The following is a 22,779-nucleotide window of genomic DNA, read 5'->3' as shown; positions in this document are numbered from 1 at the left end:
GGGTTGGCCACCCAGTGCAAATAGACATCCACTGGAATAGGTCAGTATCCATTGTGGCTCTGTCCCTGGACAAGCCCCTTTCTCCTTTTGAGTCTGGATATTCACATCTGTAAAATGGGACAATACTTTTTTTTTAGGGTTGTACTGAATTTTAGAAATTGGATGTATAGAGAACCTCCTAGCAGCTGAAGCACTGCGGCACCCAATAAAAAGCCGCCATCATTATCACCACATCATCATCACCACTTGAACTAAGGCATTCCTTTCTCTCTTCCTAATGAGCCAGAGCAGAGCCCTGAATGACTCCTATTGGAAACTAAGCAAGATCTACCCAAGGCCTGCTCAGAGTGGTGAGCAGAAGGAGGTGGGAAGAAGGAGTCTTTATAGGTACTCCACTTTGCACTTGTCCTGCAAGGTGCCCAGAGAGGTGTCCCTTCTTTCCATCCCCATGGCCACCTCCCTAGTTCAGGCCTTGTTCCTGGAAGACTTCCTGACTCCAATCTGTGCCCACATAGCAACCACTGAGACCCCTGACTCCCTTGCTTAAGAACCTTCCCCATTTTCTTAGTGCAGCTTACCCCAACCCTTTCGGATCTCATGGACCACCAGTGGTCCACAGACCACCGTTTGGCGACGCTGCTCCAAAGGTTTCCTTAAACCAGCAGTCACCAACCTTTCGGACCTCACGGACCACCAGTTGGCATCCGCTGTTCTAAGGAGTCACCGACTGCTCAAACATAGCCCTCTCCCTTCTCCGGAACACCCTGCCCTATGGCAGTTCTCCACCTTTCCAGCTTATGCTGGTCCACTGGCCTGGAGTGCCTCGCCTGGAGTCACACCCTCTTCCCTTAAGTCCTGTTCAGATCCTCTGGGAAGTATCCTGTAATTGATCCCCTCCCCACCACACACACCCAGGGTTCGAGATGTCCTCCCCTGCCTCACTACATTTTGTTCCTCAGGTGCTTTAGGCAAAATTAAGATAATTTACTGCTTTACAAATCTGTCTTCCCTACTACCTTTTCCTACTCTAGGTCAGGGACCGGACTCCTCTGCATGGAGCTGTCACAATGTCTAGCACATAGTAGGTGCTTAGTAAATGTTAGAGCATGAATAAAGACTAACTGCGTCTCAGTAAAAGGAAAAACTTCTAAACCCTGTATTTGTGGACTACCAAACTTTGTGACCTTTGAGGCCATTTGCAATAGGTTTTGTGTGTGAAGGCCCTTTGTAAATTGAAGTGCAGTCCACAAATCTTGGCTCCTGGTATTCCCCAAACTCTGAGACCGGGGACTGAAGGCTGGGGTTACAGGTCCTCAGACTCTGGGAGGTTGCGGACCCAGCCCTGGGCCACTCTGTTGAAGTTGGGTCTGAGGCGGAGGAGTTCCAAGCCACTGGTGAGCTCTGGGAGGAAGGGGGTGCTTGCCCTGGACGTGGTCTCCCCCATCAGGGGTCCTCCAAAGGGCACGGGTGTCCTAGGGGAAGAAGAGCAGCAGGAGAGGTGGGCTGGGGAGGAACGAGATGGCAGCACACTGACATGCAGGTCTATGTGGGGCCTCTCCCTGCCTCTCTCCAGGACTCAGTTTCCCCTTCTGTACAGCAAGGTTTTGCACTACCTTTAACAGGTTTCTCTAGCTCTGCCCCTAGTTGGGATGGCTTGTTGCTTAGAAATTGGAGCCAAGTTTTCAGAATTGGAATTGGCTTGTCCTAAGCAGAACTCTAGGTTCCCCATAAGCAAGCTCCAGAAGGCAACAGAGTTGGAACAGGGTGTTTCCTTTGTCTTTTCATCTCCCTCAGAGAAACATGCCACAAACTGAAGTAAAAGGGGAGGACGAGAAAGAGCATTGAGAATCAGGGAAGTGCAGATTACAACAGACCTGCGTTTCTAACCATAAGACTGGCGAGAAGAAATGATTGGATAATGGGGCAGAGCTTCACTCATATGCTACTGTTTGGAGGGCACACTGGTGCTGCTTCCTTGGAGGATAGTTTAGCAGGATCATTTTAATCTGGAAATACGCAAATTCTGCCACCAGCAACTCTACCTGTAAGCATATGGCTTCCGGAAGCACATGCACATATGCACAAGGAAGCAGATATGCGCAGGGATTAGTGACAGGCCATAAACAACCTAGGGTCCACTGGCAGAGGAACGGACACAACAGAGGTAGTGTAGTCACATGATGGAATATTATACAGTAGCTCAAAAGGAATGAAAAGATCAATATAAAGTAGGGTAGATTTTAAAAGCATAATGTTGAGTGAAAAGAAGTTACAAAAAGAAATGCAAAGTATTAAAACACATGTATACACACAAAACAATGCTATATCCCCTATAGGTATGTGGCTGCCCTTAGAAAATGTTCTGAAAACTTACCAACCTGACAACAGTGTTTTGGAAAGGAAACTGGGATAGAGGACAGTGAACAAAGGAACCCTTCTTTTGTAGATGCATAATTAGTTTTTAAGAGAATGTAAGTATGTGACTTGAAAACTATTCTTTAATTTTAAGAGAAATAAAAAGCATTGATCATGTGCTGTTTTCTCCACAGGCTGGGCCCAATGGGAAGAGGAGAGGGCTTGCCCCTGGGGTGGAAAGGCAAAACTTGGGCTAGGGCCTGGGTTCCAGCCGAGACAGGGCTTCTGCTTAGACTACCCCAGCTGTGGCAGCAGCAGCCAGGCCCCCTGGGGGACAGGCTGGGATGTTTCCAAGCCAATGCAAGCCTCACAATTGGGCCCTTGACTAGGAGCCCAGAGACCTGGCTCCTGGGCACAGCTTGGCCACCAACACTGCTGTTCCTCTTCGGTCTTCTTCAGTTGGTCCTTCTGTCCCAGAAGGATCCGGGTTCAGGGCTCCCTAAGACCCTTCTGCTGGTGAGAATGTGCCTGTCTTTCATACCTGAGGGTTAGATGGATGGGGCTGCAACCTGAGCTGGCCAGCCTGGAAGCTGGCTGTCAGGACTGAATGTCTGCTGAGGGTTTTAAATAGCTGGGCAGGCAGGGTCTGACGGCCCCAGGAGGTGAGAGAGCACAGGCCTGGCTGGCGAGAGATCCCAGAACATCTGCCAATGGCTTGTGGCTCACACAGCACCCGTTGGGTAGAATTCTTTCCATCAAGGCCCTCCCTGACTTTGAGGGCAGTCACATGCCGCCTCAGCAGTCTCCTCTCAAAGCTCATCACCCCCAGTTCCTTCAGCTCTTCCTCAGAGGGCCTGGTCTCCAGGCCTTGGCGCCACCCATCAATTTTTGTCAGACAGACATAGTCTCCACGTGTGGTCTGAGCAGATGCCAGAAGAGCTGGACTGGGGCCTCCTCTCTACGGACCCTCCACTTTCACACTTACTGTGGTCCAAGCCAGAGGAGCATTTTTCAGAAATAGCATCAGTCTGAGGAAGCCAATTACAATTGAAATCCATCCCCTAGCCCAAGGTCTTCCTCCGGTGCCAAGCTCCTGTCTTGACCCCTATGATTTGTTTCTGAGCCCTTCGGGCAGAATGTTAAATATATCCTTTTATTCCCCATTAGCTTTTCCAACTATCATTTCAACCTGTAAATAATAATGCTAATAATAGCAGCTCTTGTTTATTGAGAGCTTATTGCTTGCCAGAAACAATGCCTGTGGCTTCTTATGCTATCCTCACAACAATCTTATGAAGTAGGTGCAATAATAGTCTCATTTTGCAGATAGGGAAATGGAGGCTCAGAGAGGTTAAGTCACTTTTCCAAGGTCACACAGCCAGGTAAGGAGTCTGCATTTAAGCCCATGTTGAGGCCCCATGCTGTAAACAGTACAAACCACTCTTCTGTGACCCTCATCTCTAGAGTCCAACGTCTCACTGCTACTCCCTGCTTTGGTGCAGCCTCAAAGCCACTTCCTAGGCATTGATGAAAATGAGGAACAGGCTGAGCTATGTAGGACTGGTGAGATCTGGGGGTCCCACCCAGGAAGGACGAGTCAAAGAGGTGGCACACAGCAGTGATGGAGAACAAGAAACCAAGCTCTGGAGTCAGACAGCCCAGACTTGGACCCCAGCCCTGCCCTGCGCGTCCTTGTTTTGGGACTTTGGGCCGGTTGCTGATATTTCTGAGCAGGTCTCTTCACAGGCAGAAAAGGAAAAACTGTAGCACCAACCGCACCCTGTTGTGGGGAGGATCCAATGAGACGTGTAGCACATTCCCTGTACATTTATTGAGGACCTACTATGTGCTGAGGCAAGAGTTCTATTAAGTTCTAGCAAGAGCTCAATGAATGTTTATGACGTGTTCAGATACAGCCTGGCATGTAGAAAGTGCTCGGGAAATTCAGCTACTGCTGTGATTATGACTTGCACCTGTGCACCCTCCCGCTCTCTCCCCAAGCTGCCCACCCTGCCTTACTTGTTGAAATTTCGATACTGCGCAGGGCTGGGAGTGTGACTTCGGCCATCGCTCTGGTAGTCTCGGTAGCTGACAAACTCCTGCCATGGGCAGTGGTAGCCCTTGGGGATGACCGTGTGATTGAACTTCTCTGGCGGGATGCTCTTGAGTGGCTCAGCATAGCCTGGAGGTGAGCAGGGCATGTGGGTTCCTTTCTCCCTGGGCCCACACACCCACACCCACACCCACCTCAGAAAGGGTTGGGGGAGGGAAGACCGAAGCTGGGAAAGGGGAGTGTGTGTAGGGTGTGGCAGGGAGGGTGATGCCAAAAGTTGTTCCCTCAAAAGGTAACCTTCCCCATCCCTGGAAACAAGGAGGATTGGAGTAGGGCAGTGGTCGGCAAACTGTGGCTCTTTGGCCCCTTGAGTGTGGCTCTTCCACAAAATACCATGGCCTGGGCGAGTCTATTTTGAAGAAGTGGCGTTAGAAGAAGTTTAAGTTTAAAAAATTTGGCTCTCAAAAGAAATTTCAATTGTTGTACTGTTGATATTTGGCTCTGTTGACTAATGAGTTTGCCGACCACTGGAGTAGGGGAATTACCAGTTGAGGTTCAACTTCTAATCTTGACTTGCTGTGTGATCTGGGTGCGTTGCTGCTCCTCTTGGGTTAGGTCCATGGAGGGGGGTGTGTTTGGATAGGGAAGGGGGTGGAGTGGACTAGATGCTCTGGGTTCTCTTCCTGCCCCATTGGGGAGCAGCACGCCCACGCTCTGATTCCTACCCCATGGCCCCTCCCTTCCTCTTTGGTCCAGATTGGGGAGGCCACTCACCTGGTGCCAGGGCGCTGGGGCTAGGGGCGCGCTCCACCCAGGAAGCTTCAGGCTGGGCATCCTCAGGGTCCCCGCCTGGGAAGATGTGGAGCTCTGAGCGGCAGTTCTGCAACTCCGGGCTGATGGCAACCTGGGCAATGGATAGCCTTGATATTGCCAGACCCCGTCACCCAGCGTCCCCTGCTATTGGGTCTCCCTCCACGCACACTGTCCCTGGTTTCGCTGTTCCAAGTCACTGTCCCCTAGGTGCTCTTCCAGCCACCGTCGGGGAGTAGGAATGAGGGATGGGCAAGGGGCCAGGGATCACCCTCCACAAACAAGGGGGGCACACAATCCTAGCACCCACCTCCTGGAGATACTGGGGAGTGGAGTATGAGAGAATTGTGCAGTGCCCTAAACCCAGGGCCCAGGACAGAAAGATGCTTTGTATATAGTTGCTACTATAATATTAACCCTGGGCAAATACCCTCCCTGAACCTCAGTTTCCCTCTCGGTGAAATGGAGATAATGATGATAATCTCACTTTTTGAGCGATAAATGAGCTGATAACATTTAAGTGCTTAGCTAGCTGTGTCTTAGATACATGGCAAAGGTTAAGTGCTATCTTTATTATTCTGCCATAAAACTCCTCAGTTGCCTTCTGTCTCACCCAGAAATTGGGTGGAGCGCGGATGAGATGCCCCTGCATTTATTAGGGTGGCCGAAACTACCTGCTGCCTTTTTGAAGCCTGAGGATAAGCATCCTTGCCTCCTTTCTCTACCAGCTGCCTGGTCCGCGGTCTTGTCCTTCTTCTAGTGGGAAGCAGAGAAAGAGGCATTCTGTGTTTTCCATCTTAGATCAGGTCGAATCTAAACGTAGCTTGCTGCAAATTCAGCCCAGCACACATGACTATTTTTCAGCACTATTTGTAGGAGCTGGCAGCTCCCCTGCCCACTCCATGTTATATTTTATCTTGGGAGAGAGATGTGCAATGAAGACGTAAAACTTCTAGGCTCACACAGCATGGCAGGGGGTCAGTCTGGTGGGAACGTCACAGCCTTCTCTAGCTGGAGCTTGAGGGACTGCCCAGGTGCCAGAGGTCCTCACCTGGCTATTTGGTTTTAGGCAAACCACTGGCCTTCTCTGGGCCTTAGTTTCCCCTCTGAGCACAATGCCGTCTTACCTCCCGCTGGCTGGCAGCAAGCTCAAAGGTGAACTTCTGCACACGGCGCTGTCTCTTCTGGAAGAGGAGGGATCCTCGGTTGTTGCGTAGCGATAGCTCCTCCATCATTAAGTCCTGGGGCACGCTCAGCTTCTTGCCCAGGTCCAGCAGAGGGACTGCGGGGAGAGGCCAGGACACTCAGAGACACTGCTAAGGAGAGCTCCTCATGGCACTGTCCGTGGTGTGTGAGAATGCCGGCTTCTCCCCACACTTGCCAACACGGAGTGCCATCATTCAGTGGACTCTGTCCACCTGGTGGGCAGAGATGACACCTCAGAGCTTAATTTGCATGTGTCTGACAGTGAAATGAGCATCGTTTCGGATGTCCTTTGGCCATTTGTATTTACGTGTTCCATGGATTTCCTGTGCAGCTCTTTGCCTACAGCGGTGGAGGTAGTGAGAAATGGTCAGGTCCTGGATATCTTTAAAGGTAATCCCTGGCTAAGGGATATGAAAGAGAGAGGGTAGAGTAGAGGGTGATGGCAGCCTTTCTGGCCTGAGTCACTGGAAGGTTGGAGCGGCCACTCCCTGAGATGTGGAAGGTTTGGAGCAGGAGAAATTGTGGGAAGAGTTGGGAATTCAGTTTAAGATCTCCACCTTTCCAAGTGAGCAAATTTCTGTCTTATATAATGCTTATTCCATATTTAAGGCCCCCTAATTTTCTTCAAAATTGGGCATATAAGGTTTAAAGAGACTTGTATGTATCCAGGTGGAGAGACTCGAGTTCATGGGAGGTAACTGACCTGAGATAAAGATTGGGGGATAAGAAGAGAAATAAGTGTGATGTTTTCAATGAAGAACTTCACACTTATGTCTCCTATTATAGTTGAGACAATAGCCAGTTTATAGCCTGGGGCTCCAACATTTAGACTGAGGAATGACAGAGCCCTGGAGCCCGGGAGGAGCACCCAGCGAGGCAGGAGGAAATCTAGAGCTTGGTGTCCTGGAAACCAAATGATTAAAGCATTTCAAGGAAGATGGGCTGATCAACAGAGTCAGATGCTGCTGATGTGTCAAGTAAGATGAGGGCTAAATTGACTGTGATTATTTAGTAATGTGCGGTTACTATTGGTGATCTTCACAGAAGCAGTTGCTGGGGAGTATTGGGTGTCAAAGCCTTATTGGAGAGGGTTCAAGAGAAAATGGACAGAGGAACCGTTGGGCCACACCACGAGGAAGCAATGAGCCAAATCTAGGATGTGGAACATTCTACAGGGCAACTGGCCTGCTTTCTTCAAAAGAGTGAGTGACATGGGAAAAATAAGTGGGGGTTGTTTTAGATGAAAGGAGATTTAAAGGACATAGCAACCAAATAGAAACAATAGCCGTTATTTGAATCCTCATTATAACAAAGTAGAAGATTGGAGAAAGTTGACTATAGGACTGGTTATTAGACAGTATTGTAATTTTGTTCTGTGTGCTGATAACTTTGGTGTGTAAGGAAAAGTCCTTTTTATGATTTTTGTGCATTCGGAAGTATTTAGAGCATGAAATGACATACTCTTTGGGATTTGCTTTGGATTCCAGGAATGAAAGGAGGGCCATGGGGATTTGCACTCTACTTTTATGTGTGTTTGGAAATTGGCTTGGTAAAATGTTAGAAGAGGAGAAGGGGCAGAAAATAGAGACAACTGCTTTGAGGGGCTGGGCTCTAGACCAGCGGTTGCCAACCTTTCCGACCTCGCGGACCACCAGTGGTCCACGGACCACCGGTTGGCGACCGCTACTCTAGACCATGGCTGGAGGCAGCTGTGCAATCAAGAGGGGTTGCTTGTTTATTTGTTTGTTTCTAAAGAGGGAGAAATAACAGCATGTTTGTTAGCTGGTGGGAAAATTTGACAGTGCAATAGAGAGAGTGGAGAATTACTGAAGGAATATCTGTCCTTGAGTAAGAGAGAGGGGAGGGCATCCGGTGCCCAACTAGAAGGGTTAACTTCAGATTGGCAAGGAGAGTTCATCTACCACATCAGGGAGAAAAACTGAGAACGTGGACATAGGCCAAGCAATGGACAGATGTGGAGGAGGCAGCTTGCAGCTGTTCTCTTCTGGTGACTTCACTTTTCTCAATGAAATAAGAAGGCATTGACTGAGAATGAAGATGGGGGAGGAGGCACTGGAGGTTTGAGGAGAGAGGGTGCCAAAGTTGTCTGAGAGTAGCGGGTGGGTGAGCGGGCCGGGGAGATGGACGTGGTCATCAGGCAGCACTGAGGCCAGTCAGGGGCTATGACTCATTCCATTCAATAGACTCCTTCCTACAGAGCCTTTTTAAAAAGGAGGAGGATTTTTCCCTTCTTTCAGCAGATATAGAGAGAGCACCTTCTTGTTAGGGGCATAAAGAAATCTGCTGTAAGTTAGAAGGGGGAAAAGTGCGTTTCAGAAGAATCTATAGTCTAAGGTCCCACTTGTATATTTAAAAAAATAAATATATGTTCATACATGCATTGAAAAATCTGCAAGGACCATGCCGAATATTAGCAGTGATGACTTATGGGACATAGAAAGAAGGAGGGCTAGAAATGGTAATTGTTTGCACTGTTATTTTTTTTAAAACAATAAAATGTACTGCACACTTAGAAATATAAAAATAAAAAAGAAACAAAAATATAAAAAACAAATACATAACAAAAAGTCTCCTGGCATATTCTCAAATATTATCCAGATGAACAGAGCTTAATATATTTTAAAAAAAGAGAAGAAAAAAGCTATAGACAAAACCTATTTGACTAAGCAATTCTGGCATTCATTCTTGGGGAGAAAAATTGAATAAACATGCCCGAAGATATAAATACAAGAATGTTTATTACAGTGAGGTTTCAAATTACAAAACCTGGGATCAGTCTGTGGTGGATGCTGCCAAAGTGCCCTTTATCGTGGTTGACAGCCCACAACTGCCACCTTCTACAGAGAACTGCCCAGGTGAACAGAAGGGGTCATGGTCCTTGCTTGAAGATGGGATGAATTCTGTGGCACCCCCAGGGTCAGACTGAATCTGGGCTACAGCTGAGCCCACATCCTTGCTCAGCAGCTTCCCCTGCCCTGTCCTACTTCACTTCCTTTCTCCTGAGAGTGCAACCTCAATAAGTCACTTGCTCAAGAATCCTCAGGCTCTGCTCCTAAAGGTCCCACCCTGAGACGAGCCTTCATGACACCATTTGAAGGTTTGTATGAGTATAAATATATATAACATACGACATGCTAGGAAGCAGCGGGGAGGTGGTGAGGATGGAAAGGAGTCTGTGGTATGCTGCTAAGTGAAAAGAAATTTAAGTTGAAGAACACAGTGTATACTAGTAGTCTTTAGCCCACGCGTGTGTATTTGCATTTATATAAATATGTTTATATATGAACAGAAAAAGGATTGACACAAATATTGGAACATTCGTTATCTCCAGATGGTTCTACTAGAAGGAACTTACACTTTCAAAGTCCTTCATGTCTATTTGGTCTGAATATTTTCTAAAATGACTAGAGGCCTGGTGCATGGATTTGTGCACCAGTGGGGTCCCTTGGCCTGTCCTGCGGGATCGGGCCAAAACCGTCTCCCCAACATCTCCTGAGGGGTCCCAGATTGCGAGAGGTGGTTGTGTTTTGTTTTTTACTTTATATTTTTCTTTAGTTTCAAAATTGTCTTTAAGTAATAACCTAGCAGTAGTCAACATTTTACATATTTCCAGTCTGGTATAAATGATGTGTGCCAATATTTTGGCGTCAAATTAATTGCTTAGATATGAGAAGAGAGAATGCGTGGCCCTCCTGGTTAGAGCACCAACCAACACTTCACAGAGTTTGTGTGTTTCAGCACATGAAATCATGGAATAAAAGAAAAGACTTGACTCCCACAAAAGGAGGCAAGGACACACAAAACAGGTTAAAAGGACGACTCACATGTGATTAAGTACTTCTTAGGAGGCAAAACCTAGCAGTGGTCTTAGGCTAGGGTTTATCAGAGCTCGGCTCACTGTCAGTCTGCGTCGGAATAACCCAGGTGCTTGTCTAAAAGGCAATGCACGGCCCCCTCCCCAGGTCCACTGAGTCAGAATCCCTGGGGTGGATGCTGGCAATCTGCATTTTAACCAACACCATGCCACTATGATTAACATGTAAGTTTGAGAGGCCTGACTTAGTTGAATTTGTTTATAAAATTCTTGAAATGCTCTAAAGTAGGCCAAGTAAATAGACTCTAAAATTATGCCAAGAGTTCTGAGAGGTCTTATAAAGTTGATAAACATGTATTTTAGATGATTTATTCATTAGATGAGTCGGTTTTTAAGTGAAATGGTTTGAGTCCAACTGGGTAGCCTTGCCCACCTGCCCACTTTCCCCCCAACCCCTGTCTCTTGCCATGGGGACTTGGTGAGACGCAGAGTTTCAACAAGCAAGGACAAGCGTGTGGGGAGCTTGGGGCTGCAGTTAAGGCTGGATCTGGGATCAGAGCCCGCCGAGTTCCATTTGAGACTGAGGCAAGGACATAGCTGGGGCCAGGCTTGGTCTAGGGCATGCAACTCCAGCTTCTGGATGTGAGGACAGCAGGGCAACGCCCTTCCCAATGCTTTGGGGAGCTTCCAGCCCAGGTGGCAGGTTCCACAGGCACTCCCTTGGGGCTGGCCTGGAACTCACACCTATTTTTGTAGGCCTGGGGCCAGCAGGCCTGAGTGGCTGCAATCTGGGACCAAGAAAGGATGGGGTCTGAGGAATGCACACAGGCTGGGTCCACCTTACCTGGTCCAGCTTGGTCCCCCATGGCAGCCATCACTGGCTTCTTCTGCTCCTTGGGGATCATCCTGTAGATGAAATGATCCACAAATTGGCCAGGCCGCCTCCATTGCCCTTCCAGGCCTCCTTCAAGTCCCTGGCCCACTCATCTCCAGCCCACCCCAAGGTCTCAAGCAAGGGCTGTCTGAGCTGGGTGGGCCTTTGTGGTCTCTACATACAGAGGAGGAGGCTGAGGTCCAGGGAGGGTGAGGGAGATGCTCAGTTCTTCCCATGCAGCTAGAGAAGCACTCTCTCTTTAGGGGGTCAACTCTGGGACATTAGGGGTGGGGAGGTATGGGTCTCAAACTATTTTCATCCGCTGATGTAGGTGAGCTCTGATCAGCGGCTGAGAGAAGTTGGAGGTTTACATCAGGGGGAGGAGGGGTATAGGTGGATAGGCAGGGGTGACACTAGGGTCTGCAAGGCTGGGCCCCCCTCCTTTCCCTAGTACTTGGCCCTAAGACTTGAGGGCACAGGCTGGTCCAAGGAAGCTGAGAAAACCCTCACCCCCTCCTCTACCCTTACCCCAAAACTGACTTTCATGATGCTCCCTTTTATTTTAATAATGTTTTTATTTTAAAATTACAGTTGACACAAAACATTATATTAGTTTTAGGTGTGTGACATAGAGGTTAGATATTTATATAACATACGAAGTGATCACCCCAATAAGTCTAGTACCCCATGGTGCTCTCTTCTTTCTCACCCTTCTCTTTCTCCTCCTCCATCCCCTCCCCCCATTTGTATCTCATGACACTTTCTAGGAAATTTGCAAATAAAATGAGGTCTAGAACCCCACCTAAACCCCTGCAGGCCCCAAGTCCAAATCCCCAAATTTGCCCCCCAAAAGAGAAGGCAGATCCTTTGAACCCCTGACAGATTACACACCCCTGTGCCCCTCTGCTTTGCTTCCGGATTTTCCTATATTCCTTCCTTTAGAAAAACAATCTGCTTCCATCTGTACCCCCACACCCACTCCCACCTAGGTCAGTGGGCACTGAACCGGGTGGCTTGGCAGCTAATCCGTGTTTCTAACTCCCTCTGTAACAGTGAGCAAGTTGCTCTCCAGCTCTGTGACTCAGTTTCCCCCTCTGTTACATAGAGGGTTGGGCTAGATCATGGGGATTCATGGATGGGCTTTAAGAGCATTCACGAGCCTCCTAAAATGATACAAACATGAGCACGTCTGCATGCATTTGGGTGAGGGTCATGAGATGATTGAGAGAGTTCCGGCTGTGACCCCTGAGGACTCCACATTCCGCAGACCTGTTTCTCGATATTCGCCCCCTTTTCAGAAATTCACAGACATTGGGAAGAGCCCCTCATTTTCCAGACAGGCACCCTGCTTCCCTCTACTCCCTAAAAATCTTGGAGTCCTGAGCAGAGCCATTAGCTATCCCCAACCATGAATCCTAGCTACCCCTTCCCCATTTAACCTAGAGTAACCTAGGCTTAGAATCCCTCCCTTCCCAACTCAGGATTCAGGCTTCCACGAGGCCCCACACTCCCCAGACTCTGCAGGGCCCTTCCTCTTCTTGGACAGGAAGGGGCTCTGGGAATTGGTTCATCTCCTCCACCCACTCCCCACAGCTCCTCAAATTCCCCTAGGATCCTGGTACCTGAGAGCTGGGACCACAGTGGGCAGAGAGAATATCAGACCCTCAAGATTAACACCTCTGTCGGGAAGCTGAAAGTTGGGTGGTCAGTGTCCGTGCAGCAGTCGGGCAGTCAGAGAGCTGAGTGTGCCCTGCAGCCAGCTCTGGCTTCAGCTGACGAGAATTGTTCCTGCCTTGTTGTGGCTCACAGCCTTATTTCGGGCTGCAACTGGATCCAGGGACAGATGCTAAAAGCACCAGGCCCCAGGGAAGACAGGTGCCCCAGCAGCAGGCCCTTGCCGACAGAAGGGTTTGCACACACATGAACACACACACGTACATATGCACACACCAAAGTCACCTGGAAATGCTGAGAGTCAGTCTCCGGTCACTTGAGCTTGCTAATTGTATCCTTAGTGCCTAGAATGGAGCCTGATAGGATTGCCATAGATATTTTTTGGATGGATGGATGGATGGATGGATGGATGGATGGATGGATGGATGGATAGGTAGATGGATGGGTGATGGATGAATTGTCCTTTAATATCTTTGTTTGACTTATTCTTTCTTTCCTGTCTTCTCTTCTTCTTTCTGCCTCCTTCTTCTCTCCCTCCCTCCACCTTCTCACATTCTCTGAGCCTCTATGGACTGTAAATAAATAAGGCAGGACTCCGTGCTCAAGGAGCTCAGCCAGACCCAAGCCAGACCCGTAAATAAGCCTTTGAGACGCATCATGGGAAATGCTCTGGGAGGGCCCAGGGGAGGGTGCCATCAGCTCAGCCTGGGGGTGGGGAAGGCTTCCCAGAGGAAGAGACATTTGAGCTGGGCCTTGAAGGCTGAGTGGGAGTTCACTGGGCAGAGAGAGGACACAGGAATTGCAGGCAGAGGCCGGGTCATGTATAAAAATGGTAGGAGGTCGGCAAGTAGAGCCAGAACTGGGGGTGGGGCAGTGCTGAGAGATGAGGCCAGACAGGTGGGCAGGGGCCAGATCACAGCAAGCTTTTCAAAAGGCAAGTGTGCTTTATAAAGAGCCGTGAAGAGTTTAAAGTGGTGGGATGGAGTGGTCAGATTGGCATTTTTCCAAAGATATCTCTGGCTGCCATGTGGAAAATGGCGGGGGGAAGGGGTCATACTGGAGTCAGGCCTTCACTATGGGAGGGATGGGGGTGGCTTAATGGGCAGTGACAGAGGGCATCCATAGGAGGAGAGGGACTTGACGGGTATTTGGGGAATCACTAGGTCCTTGTGAGAGACTGAATGTGGGAGGTGAGGAGAGGGCCACTCCGGTGTCTGGCTTAGGTGACTAAGGAAGGTAACCGGAGGGACAGATTGGGCAGGGGGGATACTGCATTCAGGGAAGGTTCCAGCTAAAGAGAAACACTCCCATGGAAGGTTGGGAGCAGCAGGGATGCACAGGGTCTGGGCAGGGAGATCTGTACCTGTGTGACAGACACTGTCTAAGGACATATTTCTGACAACCTCCTTAGGAAGAAGCCTGGACTTTGCTGTGGATGGCCTGAGCGTGGCTTTCTTCTACTTGGGTTCCTCCGCCCAGCCTCTGCAGGGCCTGAGCATCCAGATAGAAAGGTGAGGAATGTTCCTAGGGCAGGCATGGCCTCATCTGGGAGTGGGGCCACAGTTCCCTTCTTTGGGCAAGGATGCCCCCATCAGGAGAGGAGCACTCCTAATGGTTTGTCCGGCGCTCACTAGGATTGTCTGGACTTAAACATTACCTCCTGCTCTTGCCTGGAGCTCTGACCTGCTTCTGAGGAAGCAGCCCAGAGTACTGGGCCCTGCCCCAGCTTGGCCCTGCACACTCCAGTGTCAGTGCCTGTGGTCAGGGCCTGGGCAATGCCACCCTGAGACATCAGCTAGCCCAGCTCACTCATTACATAGATAGGGAAGCTGAGGCCTAAAGAGAAAGGAGTGGGTTTACCCTGGGTCACCTAGCTAGTAGACGATAGAACCAGGACTTCAACTCAGTGACATCTCCTATGGCCTGGAGTTTTTATGTTGTTCCCTATCTCTCCTCATGGATGCTACTTCTCAAGTTCCCATCCCATGTGCATCAAACATTCTCATCCACCCTAAGTCCCATGGACTGTCCCATGGTTGGGGAAAAAGGAAGGGCTTTAGACACAACCGAAAATGACCCAGGAGGCAAAAGGATTCAGGAAGCATTTATTTAGGGCCAGAGCTGAATTCTATAGGAGACAAGAGGCAGGACACAGGCAATCTCTAGTGGGTTAGAGGAGAAGATGGGGGAGAAGGCAGTGAAGCAAGGGAATAGCCAGTCAGAACTGCAGCTTTCCAAGGCTGCCTCCTGCTGGCTCTTTGTGTATATGCAGGTAGAAGTAGATGTTCTATGCCACTGCCTCAGCCAGTGGCCTAATAATGTCTCTTCTTTGAAACAGGCCTTAGCTTGGCTTCTATGTTACAAGGGACCCTGAAGCAGGTGAGGACTTTGGTAAATGTGGTCACTCATCATTGACCTCCTCATCTTCCCACCAACAGAGCCTGTGTTCCCAATCCTCATACCCTAGGAACCCTCTGGGATCACTTCTTTATTCCAGAGCACCCTAGTCACATCCTGATCCTCAGCTTCTCCTAGCTTCACTTAAGGGTTCCAGGTCTAACAAGTGAGTTTGGGTTAGGGTAAGTCTACCCCTAACTCAAAATTACACTTTATCCTTCATCTTTAGCAACATCCTGGTATCCTTTCACCTACACACCTCTGATCTTCAGCCAATTCTAACACCCCCACCCCCACCTGCACCCCCGCACTTAATATCCTAAAGTAAATATTCTGAACCTCTAGAGGGCATAACCAGCCAACTCTGGAAACTATGGAACTTAGCCAATTCCTCCCCATGTCCCTCTAGGGATTAGAATCAGAGCCACCAGGATTTAAGGGACATGCTAGAGCCTGCTGCCAGGTTCCCCAAGGTCACTGGGCACCGGGTACTACCTAGGCCAGAGTGCAATGGGAAAGAGATAGATAGAATAGTGCCCACTCATCTGGGTATGATGTGGATGCTGGGGCCTGGAACTGAAGAGTGGGTGCTTCCTAAGAAACCAGAAACATAGGTTGGCTCTGTTCTAACTTCTCACTCACCCACCCAAGCTCACCTGCCCCTGAATTCTGCCCAGCCAATTCTCCACCTGTACTCTCCTTCCCTTCCTAATACTGTGGAATGCATTTCAGGACTGGAAGAGCCCTCAGAGGATATCTGAGCCAGTCCATTTTCTACTAGAATCTTCTGTGCATCCTGGCCACTGCTTGCATACATCCTATAACAAGGAAATCTTTGCTTCCCTCTTTCCATATGGTCAGCCTCAAACTCAGGGCTATCAGGTAAAGCCACAGGCTAGCAGAGCTCCATGTCAACTCTGAAAGGGCTCAGCTTTGAAAGGGCTGCATGAAAGGGCCCAGAAGGGATAGATGGGTTGGAGGCACCTATGGCATTCCTAGAGGCCCAAGTCCTGGGCCTGGGGGAAATCATTGCTGTAGAGCTCTCTTCTCGGGCTGCCGTTAAGATGCCCTGGGCAGTTTGAGCTGGGATGGAGAAAAGCAGGAGGGACCTGGGAGGAGGACTCTTCCTGCCTTTTCTCTCCAGAGGAGCGGGGCACCTTGAGCTGGCCTGAGAGACCTCACTAAAGGTCACGGTGGTAAAAATAGAGCTTGTCTGGGCAGGGATGGAAAACAGCTGCTACTGCCTGGGACTTGGAGCCAGGAAGGAGGATGGTCAAGCCAGGACCTGGACAGGGAACTTAGGCCTAGGATCTTCTGAACATACCCCTCATTTGCCAGACTCCAGAGAGCAGAGCCAGGAAGGGAGGGAGGAGTATGTAACCCTGGAATGCTGCAACTCTTCCAAGGCCCGTGGGCGCGTGCGTGTGTGTGTGTGTGTGTGTGTGTGTGTGTGTGTGTTGAGGGTGAGAGTGTGTGGAGGGTGTGTGTGTGGGGAGGGGGGCGGCATTTAGACTTTTGGAGATTGCTTTGGCCAAAGCCTCATTGGAAAAGCTGAGGGTCAGAGGAAGGGTCTTTCCCAGGTTCACACAAGGACTGAATGATATGTTAGAGCTGGAACCCAAGCTTGGATCACTACTCCAAGCCCAGAGCTCTGGCCCCTGACCCCTTATCTCCGGGGCTGTCCAAACAGGCCAGACTTTTGGGGGATGTGGTGCTGAGATCTCCCAAGGTTGATCTCTCCTAAGATCTCTTCCAGCTCGGCCCTCCCGGGATGGGAAGGGGGAGGCTTTAGGTGGTGCAGGAGGCCTCGGTGGGGAGGCTGCCACGCTTGAGCCTCAGGCTCCCATTCCACCCACGGGGACAGATGTTGTAGCCCAGGATGCCGGGCGACTTCGCCCCGGAGTCCTCAGAGTCGAGGGACACATCAGAGTCCGTGGGCGAGCGGCGATAGGGGAAGGGCCTGGACGGTGCGGGGGGCGGGCTGCGGGGGCTGGCGCAGGGCGAGGGCCCAGCCAGCAGCGGGCTCCGCGGGATTGGGGCGAACGTGGCCCCAAGGGTAGCTGCTGGGCCGGGGCGGGCAGGCTGCGGCGAGCGCATGCGCGGTGGTGGTGGCGGCGGCAGCGGTGCCCTGGGCGGGGAGAAGGGCCGCAGGCTCTCGGCGCCCGCTGGCCTCGGGGAGGCGCTCTTGCGCCGGGCCGCGTTGATTATGTTTCGGGCCAGCAGAGCCTGCAGTTGGCGGCTGGGGGGCCGCACCTCCGTCTCAGGTCGTAGCGGGGATACCGAGCGCTCGCTCCACGAAGGGGACATGGGTGGCGGCGGAGGCAGCGGTGGGGGGCTGCTCATGCTGCCCCCGCGGCCGGGCTCCCACGGCCGAGGGCTCACCCAGCCGTCCAGGCTGCTGGGGGGCCGGGACGCGCTTGGCGTCCAGGGCGGGGAGGTGGGCAGGCTCTCGCGGTGGTCCTGTGAAGAGAGCAGAGAGGGTGGGGGCAAGCGTTAGTGTTGGGGTCCTCCATGCCGGGATTTTGGAAGGGGCCGAGTTTGATTTGTCCGTTGTACAGTCAGGAAAGCCAGCGACTAAAGTCAGGTAGTGCCTGCAATAAAACGTAGATGCCCCCATTCTCAGCCCAGATGCTTGAAAAAGCCCACGCTGGCCCTAGCTGGTTTGGCTCAGTGGTAGAGCGCCAGCCTGCGGACTGAAGGGTCCGAGGTTCGAATCCAGTCAAGGGCACATGCCTGAGTTGCTGGCTCGATCCCCAGTGGGGGGCATGCAGGAGGCAGCCAATCAATCATTATCATTGCTGTTTCTATCTCTCCCTCTCCTTTCTCCTCTGAAATCAATAAAAATATATTTATTTAAAAGAAAAAGCCCACACTGCCTGCCCCTGCACTTAACAGGGAGGCAGGTGACTAGAGGTTAAGAACTCTCACTTTGGAGGCAGACCCCTATACTTACTGAATGAACCTGGGCAAGTTGCTTCAACAGCAGAAGCAACTGGAAACCTGGACTTCAGTTTCCTCCTCTGTAAAATGGGGGTCTAATATCAGCACGTACCCCATAGGGTTGTCGTGAGAATTAAATGAGATAACTAATGTAAAGAGTACTACATGTATTAGATGATTTCCTGGGAGAAAGAAAGTGCTCACTAGATGTCATTCATCATAAAGAAATACTGGAAGGATTCACATGAAACTAACCAAAGTGGTTCGTTAAGAAATGGGGTGAGTGGGGCAAAGCACATAGCCACAGGGGTGGGAAAAGGCTTTATGTATTACTTTTTATGTAAGTTTAGATTTTTGAACCATATGGATGTATTATCTATTCTAAAATTAAAACAAACACTTTTATCATTATTATTGAGGTTGGGCTTAGGCAAAGACTCTCTCAGCCCCAACTCCATTGCCATGTTGCCATGGTCGCCTTCTAATTTTTCCTTGAACATCTTGAGCAGGAAGGAAGTTCCCACTGACAGATGGAAACACAAAAGGAAGTTACGTCATTCCTCTCTAGACAGCCCGCTCCCCTCACTGGACTTCTTTTGACATGAGGTGGGTAGTGTGGACATCTTTAAGCTTATAAATACACTATCATATTTATTTCCTGCCTACTTAGGGACTTTCCAGTCTATAAGGCTCAGTCTCATCATTTGTCTCTCATTAGATCCTCACAACAGACTGGTGACATAGCTGGCATTATCACACCCATTTTCCAATGGTGAAGATGAAGTTCAAAGATGTAAGTAACTATCCAGGATGTTCTGCCCACTAGAGAATGTGTCTGTGTGTGTGTATGAGAGGGAGGGAGGGAGGGAGAGAGAAGGCGAAACTGTCTGCTGCTTGAAGGCTATATCATGCTAAAACAGTCTGAACTGGTATGAAAGTGTAGGGAATGGGGATCCTTCCCCAGCATGGATCTGCTAAACCAATTGTTCATCCAATCAGATCCCAGCAATAAACCAGTCCACTCAGCCTTCAATCCAATCCAAATTCACCACCAGTCATCCCTCAGAGTCCAGAACTAGCCAGTCCATTCAGTGCCTCCTACTCAATCAATATCTCATAACATCCATTCTCTAATTCAATCAGTAATCAGCCACAGCCAAGCCCTTCAGCCTCTCTTCTGATCAGAACCTAATTTATCCCAATCAAAAGCAAGCAATGGACATAAAGTATCTGTTTTCTCCAATGTAGCGGCTACTAGATGAGTCCAGACACAGAATTTGAGCCTTCTGCCTGGAAGGAGAAAAAGGCCCAGGCGTGGGATGGGGTTGTCTAAGGTCACATAGGAGTCAGGTGCAGATATGGGACTAGAATCCAGTTCTGACTCTTGATGGCAGTTTGTACAGCAGTCTGAATAGATCTTCATGGGATGGTAATGCTGGAGTGACCCTGGGCCTCAATCACCAAGTAAGAAAGTTAAAGCCCGGCATGGGATCCACCCCTTACACTCCCAGGATCAGAGTTGTTTTTACATTAGCCAGAGACGCTGGGAGCTGCTCTGTCTGTGCAACATCCCAGGAAGCTTGCTGTCAGCCCAGCTCAGGGAAGTGGGGCCAAGAGTTCATGATCAAAGCCCATCAACACGCATTGAGGCAAAGCAACCAGGGCTCTTTAGCCAGAAGAGTAGTCTGAGGCAGGGGGAGCTGAGGTAATTGTCTGAATCTCTAAGGGTTGTCTCTGCCTTTGGTGGCCACAAGGGGAAAGCTAGGGCCAGCAAGTGGAAGGAATAACAGCTTGTATTGGAATGTTGGGGGCAGTGGTGAGCAGCTCCTCATCATTTGGAGGTGGGCCAGAGCCTGACCTCATCGGAATTGCCATGGCTGGATACTGACTCTGTGTGTGTGTGTTGGGGGGGGAGGGGGGTGTGCACAATACAAAAAGGCTGCAGGAAATCAGAGCTGTTCACTTTCTGGCAAAGATCTCAGTGCACCCTGAATCTCTGTATATACCAGAACTACTTTAAAATACACTTGAGTGAAAATTCACAAAGTGCATCACTTAACCCAGCCCCAGCCCCAAAGCGGGGCACATGTGTGGGGTGCAGGCATGAGGAGAGCAAAGTCCGACAGGAACTGTTAGAGACCAGACCTAGCTCCCAAACTGCCTTCTGAGGTTCTTCCATTGCATGGAAGGGGAAACAGGCCCAGGGGTAGGAAGGGGCTGTCTAAGGTCACACACAAGTCAGGTGCAGATCTGGGACTGGGATCCAGTTCTGACTCTCGATGGCAGTGTGTTCCTCTCCACCAGGGGCAGAAATTCAGTGTTATCTGGAGGCAGGTGGTGAGGAGCGTGGGAAATGGCCAGATTTACATTGTAGGGAGAGGAGAAGGGGACCCGAGGGAACAGGAAAATGTATGCTCTGGCATTTAAATTCCACTTTTAAAGAACTCAAACCAACCTGAACTGTAAGGTTGTGGATTTTCCCCAGGTTCTACAGCCTTTTTAGGCAAACTCTGAGGAAGGAGAAAACAGAGGAACGTGCTTTCCATTGGGTTCTGGCTTCTGGGGAAGAGAGAGGGCACCTTGCTTCCAAGCCAGCACACATCTGTGCCCATGGCTGATCCAGACACACAGCAGATGCAGGCAGCACGTTCACACATAACCGAACGGTCCCGCCCCACTTCCCAGGCCAGAATCAGGGAGGAGAGAGACGGCCCTGACCACCAGCCAGTGAGCACGGAAGAAAGGAAGCAAGACAGAGTTGAGGCAGAGTGTATTGAGAACAGGAGAGAAGACAAAGTGGGGGAAGAGCTTGGCCAGCCTGGCCGCAGGTGTTGCAGGATGGAGGGTGGGCTCTTCCAGGAGTCAAGGGAGCGGGTCTAGGGCAGGGGCTTCACTCTGTCCTGAGAGGGGGCTGCATGGAGCTGCTGAGCTCACTCAAGACTTCCCCATACATGCCCCTGCATTCTGGGCAGAATGAACTCACTGGGAAGGCACCCCGTTCCCATGGAGATGAGCCCTGAGCTCAGGAAAGCGGCAGGCTCAGCCCAGCATGGGCACCGCCTCCACCACCCCTCTCCCCACTGGGGAGCCCAGAAATAGGGCTGGAAAAGAGTAAGTGGGTGGTGCTCGGGCCCCAGCCTTGGGAATCTGCCATCTGAATTCTGCCTCTTGCCTCTGTATTCTCTCACCCCCCACAAAGCCTGGTATTGGGGGGCTGTAGCACATAAGCTTTCAGAGGTGGTAAAGTGCTCATACTACTATGAATGGGGAAACTGAGACCCAAAGATACACATGGAGTCAACTCTTACGTCCCAGCCTTTTCCTCAGAACCTTAAGGTCTCCTCCGTCCCATCTCCCTGAGCTGTGTGCTCCCGCCCCAGCCCTTGCCCCGCTCCCACTGCCCCAGCAATCCTGCACCTGAGCCATTCCAGTCTAGGCTTCTGATCCCTCGGCTCCTCCAGCAGCTCGTTCCAGCCACACCCTCCCCAGGACAACCTTGCAAACATCTCATCTCCATCTGTCCTACAGCAACTGCCCATCTCCTTTCCCTCTCCTCCCAGGGACTGTCATCACTTACAAGGCCTTTCTCCCAAAGCACCAGCCGATATATCTCTCAGCCCTCACAGACTGTCACACCGGGTGGAGCCTTCATTGTATAAATGAGAAAACTGAGGCCCAGGGAGGGAAAGTGACTTGGCCAAAGTCACTCAGCAAGTGAGAGGCTGAGATGAACCAGACCCTCCTCTCCTGCCTCTCTCCCTTCCACTGCATGGAGATGGCTGCTTTCAGTCAGGCAGATCTTGGCTGAAGTTGCAGCCAAAACAGCCATCAAATGCATTGCCAGGGGACTCTCTCCTCGCTGCACAGCCTTCTACAGGGCTCTCTGTCTCTCAGGGGTCCCCTGGGACCTCCCCTACCCCAGAGCAGTGAGGGCAAGCCAGGTGGAACCAGGGGGGAGGTCTGGGATGAGCTGCTTTAGCTGTCCCTTAAGTGGAGCCAGATGTTGGAGAAGGCATGGAGGCAGCTGACAGAGGGCAGGAGAAAAGCATCAGACAGCAGTGGGCTAAGTCTTCATCCAGCAGGAGGAAATGTGGAGGCCGAGGCAAAGCTCTCTGAAGCAGCGGAGAGGAAACGGTGTCCAGAAGGCAGAGGTGGAAGAGACAGACCCGTGGAGTGAGAATCCAGCAACAGGCAGAAAGGTGCCAGGAGCTGGGCCACATGAGGGTGGCCCCGCTGTTCCCCAGGCTCTGGCAGGATGTTTGTTCCAGAAGCCCGTGTGAAGTCCCCTTCCGGGCCATTCCCCAGCAAGACGCTGGCATCCCAATAGCTCACAAAGGCCAGAGGAAGCCCCAGCCTCATGGCGCCTGCCTCCAGGACCCTCCTCCCGCCCATCAGCAGGCTTTCTATCCCTCTGACATGGAGTCCAACCACCCTCAGAGCAGGGAACTGGCAGCTGCAACTTGAGAGGGGAGCTGACTTGCCCAGCGTCAGTCACAAAGCTGGCTGGTAGCAGCATCAGCCCTTGAGCCCTGAGTGCCCGTACTCCTGACTCAGCCCTGTGCCATTTCCTGCCACATCTGCTTTCCATCCTGCCCTCAGAGATGGGGCCCTGACAGGCAGTGGGATCCCTGTGGG

At 50.7% G+C, this 22,779-nt stretch overlaps 2 protein-coding genes and 1 long non-coding RNA gene across 4 annotated transcripts in view; 1 reads left to right on the top strand and 2 right to left on the bottom strand.

The window, feature by feature from the left end:
- Positions 1 to 848: 848 nt before the first annotated feature.
- On the bottom strand, positions 849 to 13,037 carry MYOZ3 (myozenin 3). Its single transcript, XM_079770514.1, has 5 exons — positions 11,104 to 13,037; positions 6,346 to 6,500; positions 5,183 to 5,312; positions 4,375 to 4,537; positions 849 to 1,472 (listed from the first exon to the last, which is right to left on the bottom strand). The coding sequence occupies exons 1-5, from the start codon at positions 11,162 to 11,164 to the stop codon at positions 1,304 to 1,306; spliced, it is 678 nt and encodes a 225-aa protein (XP_079626640.1). The 5' UTR covers positions 11,165 to 13,037; the 3' UTR covers positions 849 to 1,303.
- On the top strand, positions 7,515 to 22,770 carry LOC307099239. Of its 2 annotated transcripts, XR_013813504.1 has the most exons (4): positions 7,515 to 7,626; positions 14,219 to 14,318; positions 18,654 to 18,750; positions 18,863 to 22,770. It is a non-coding gene; the product is annotated as an uncharacterized lncRNA (long non-coding RNA). The 2 variants fall into 2 exon arrangements; XR_013813505.1 differs by having other exon boundaries at positions 18,654 to 22,770.
- SYNPO (synaptopodin) overlaps positions 13,194 to 22,779 on the bottom strand; it is a 59,876-nt gene continuing 50,290 nt past the window's right edge. The window contains exon 5 of the mRNA XM_079770506.1: positions 13,194 to 17,664. Coding sequence (XP_079626632.1) covers positions 16,993 to 17,664 — 672 coding nt within the window. The 3' untranslated portion in view covers positions 13,194 to 16,992. The remainder of the gene's footprint in view (positions 17,665 to 22,779) is intronic.

The sequence above is a fragment of the Cnephaeus nilssonii genome (genome assembly GCF_951640355.1).
Source record: "Cnephaeus nilssonii genome assembly, chromosome: 5".
NCBI lineage: Eukaryota > Metazoa > Chordata > Mammalia > Chiroptera > Vespertilionidae > Cnephaeus > Cnephaeus nilssonii.
The sequence above is the reverse complement of the archived record's forward strand: the minus strand, read 5'-3'. Positions and strand labels throughout refer to the sequence as shown.

Excerpts from the sequence above, each read along its gene's own strand:
- MYOZ3 (XM_079770514.1), bottom strand. The coding sequence starts at position 11,164 with ATGATCCCCAAGGAGCAGAAGAAGCCAGTGATGGCTGCCATGGGGGAC. Across the intron at positions 6,501-11,103 it reads GGGGGACCAAGCTGGACCAG|TCCCTCTGCTGGACCTGGGC; the intron begins GTAAGGTGGACC and ends CTCTCCCCGCAG. Across the intron at positions 1,473-4,374 it reads CAGTATCGAAATTTCAACAA|GACACCCGTGCCCTTTGGAG; the intron begins GTAAGGCAGGGT and ends TTCTTCCCCTAG.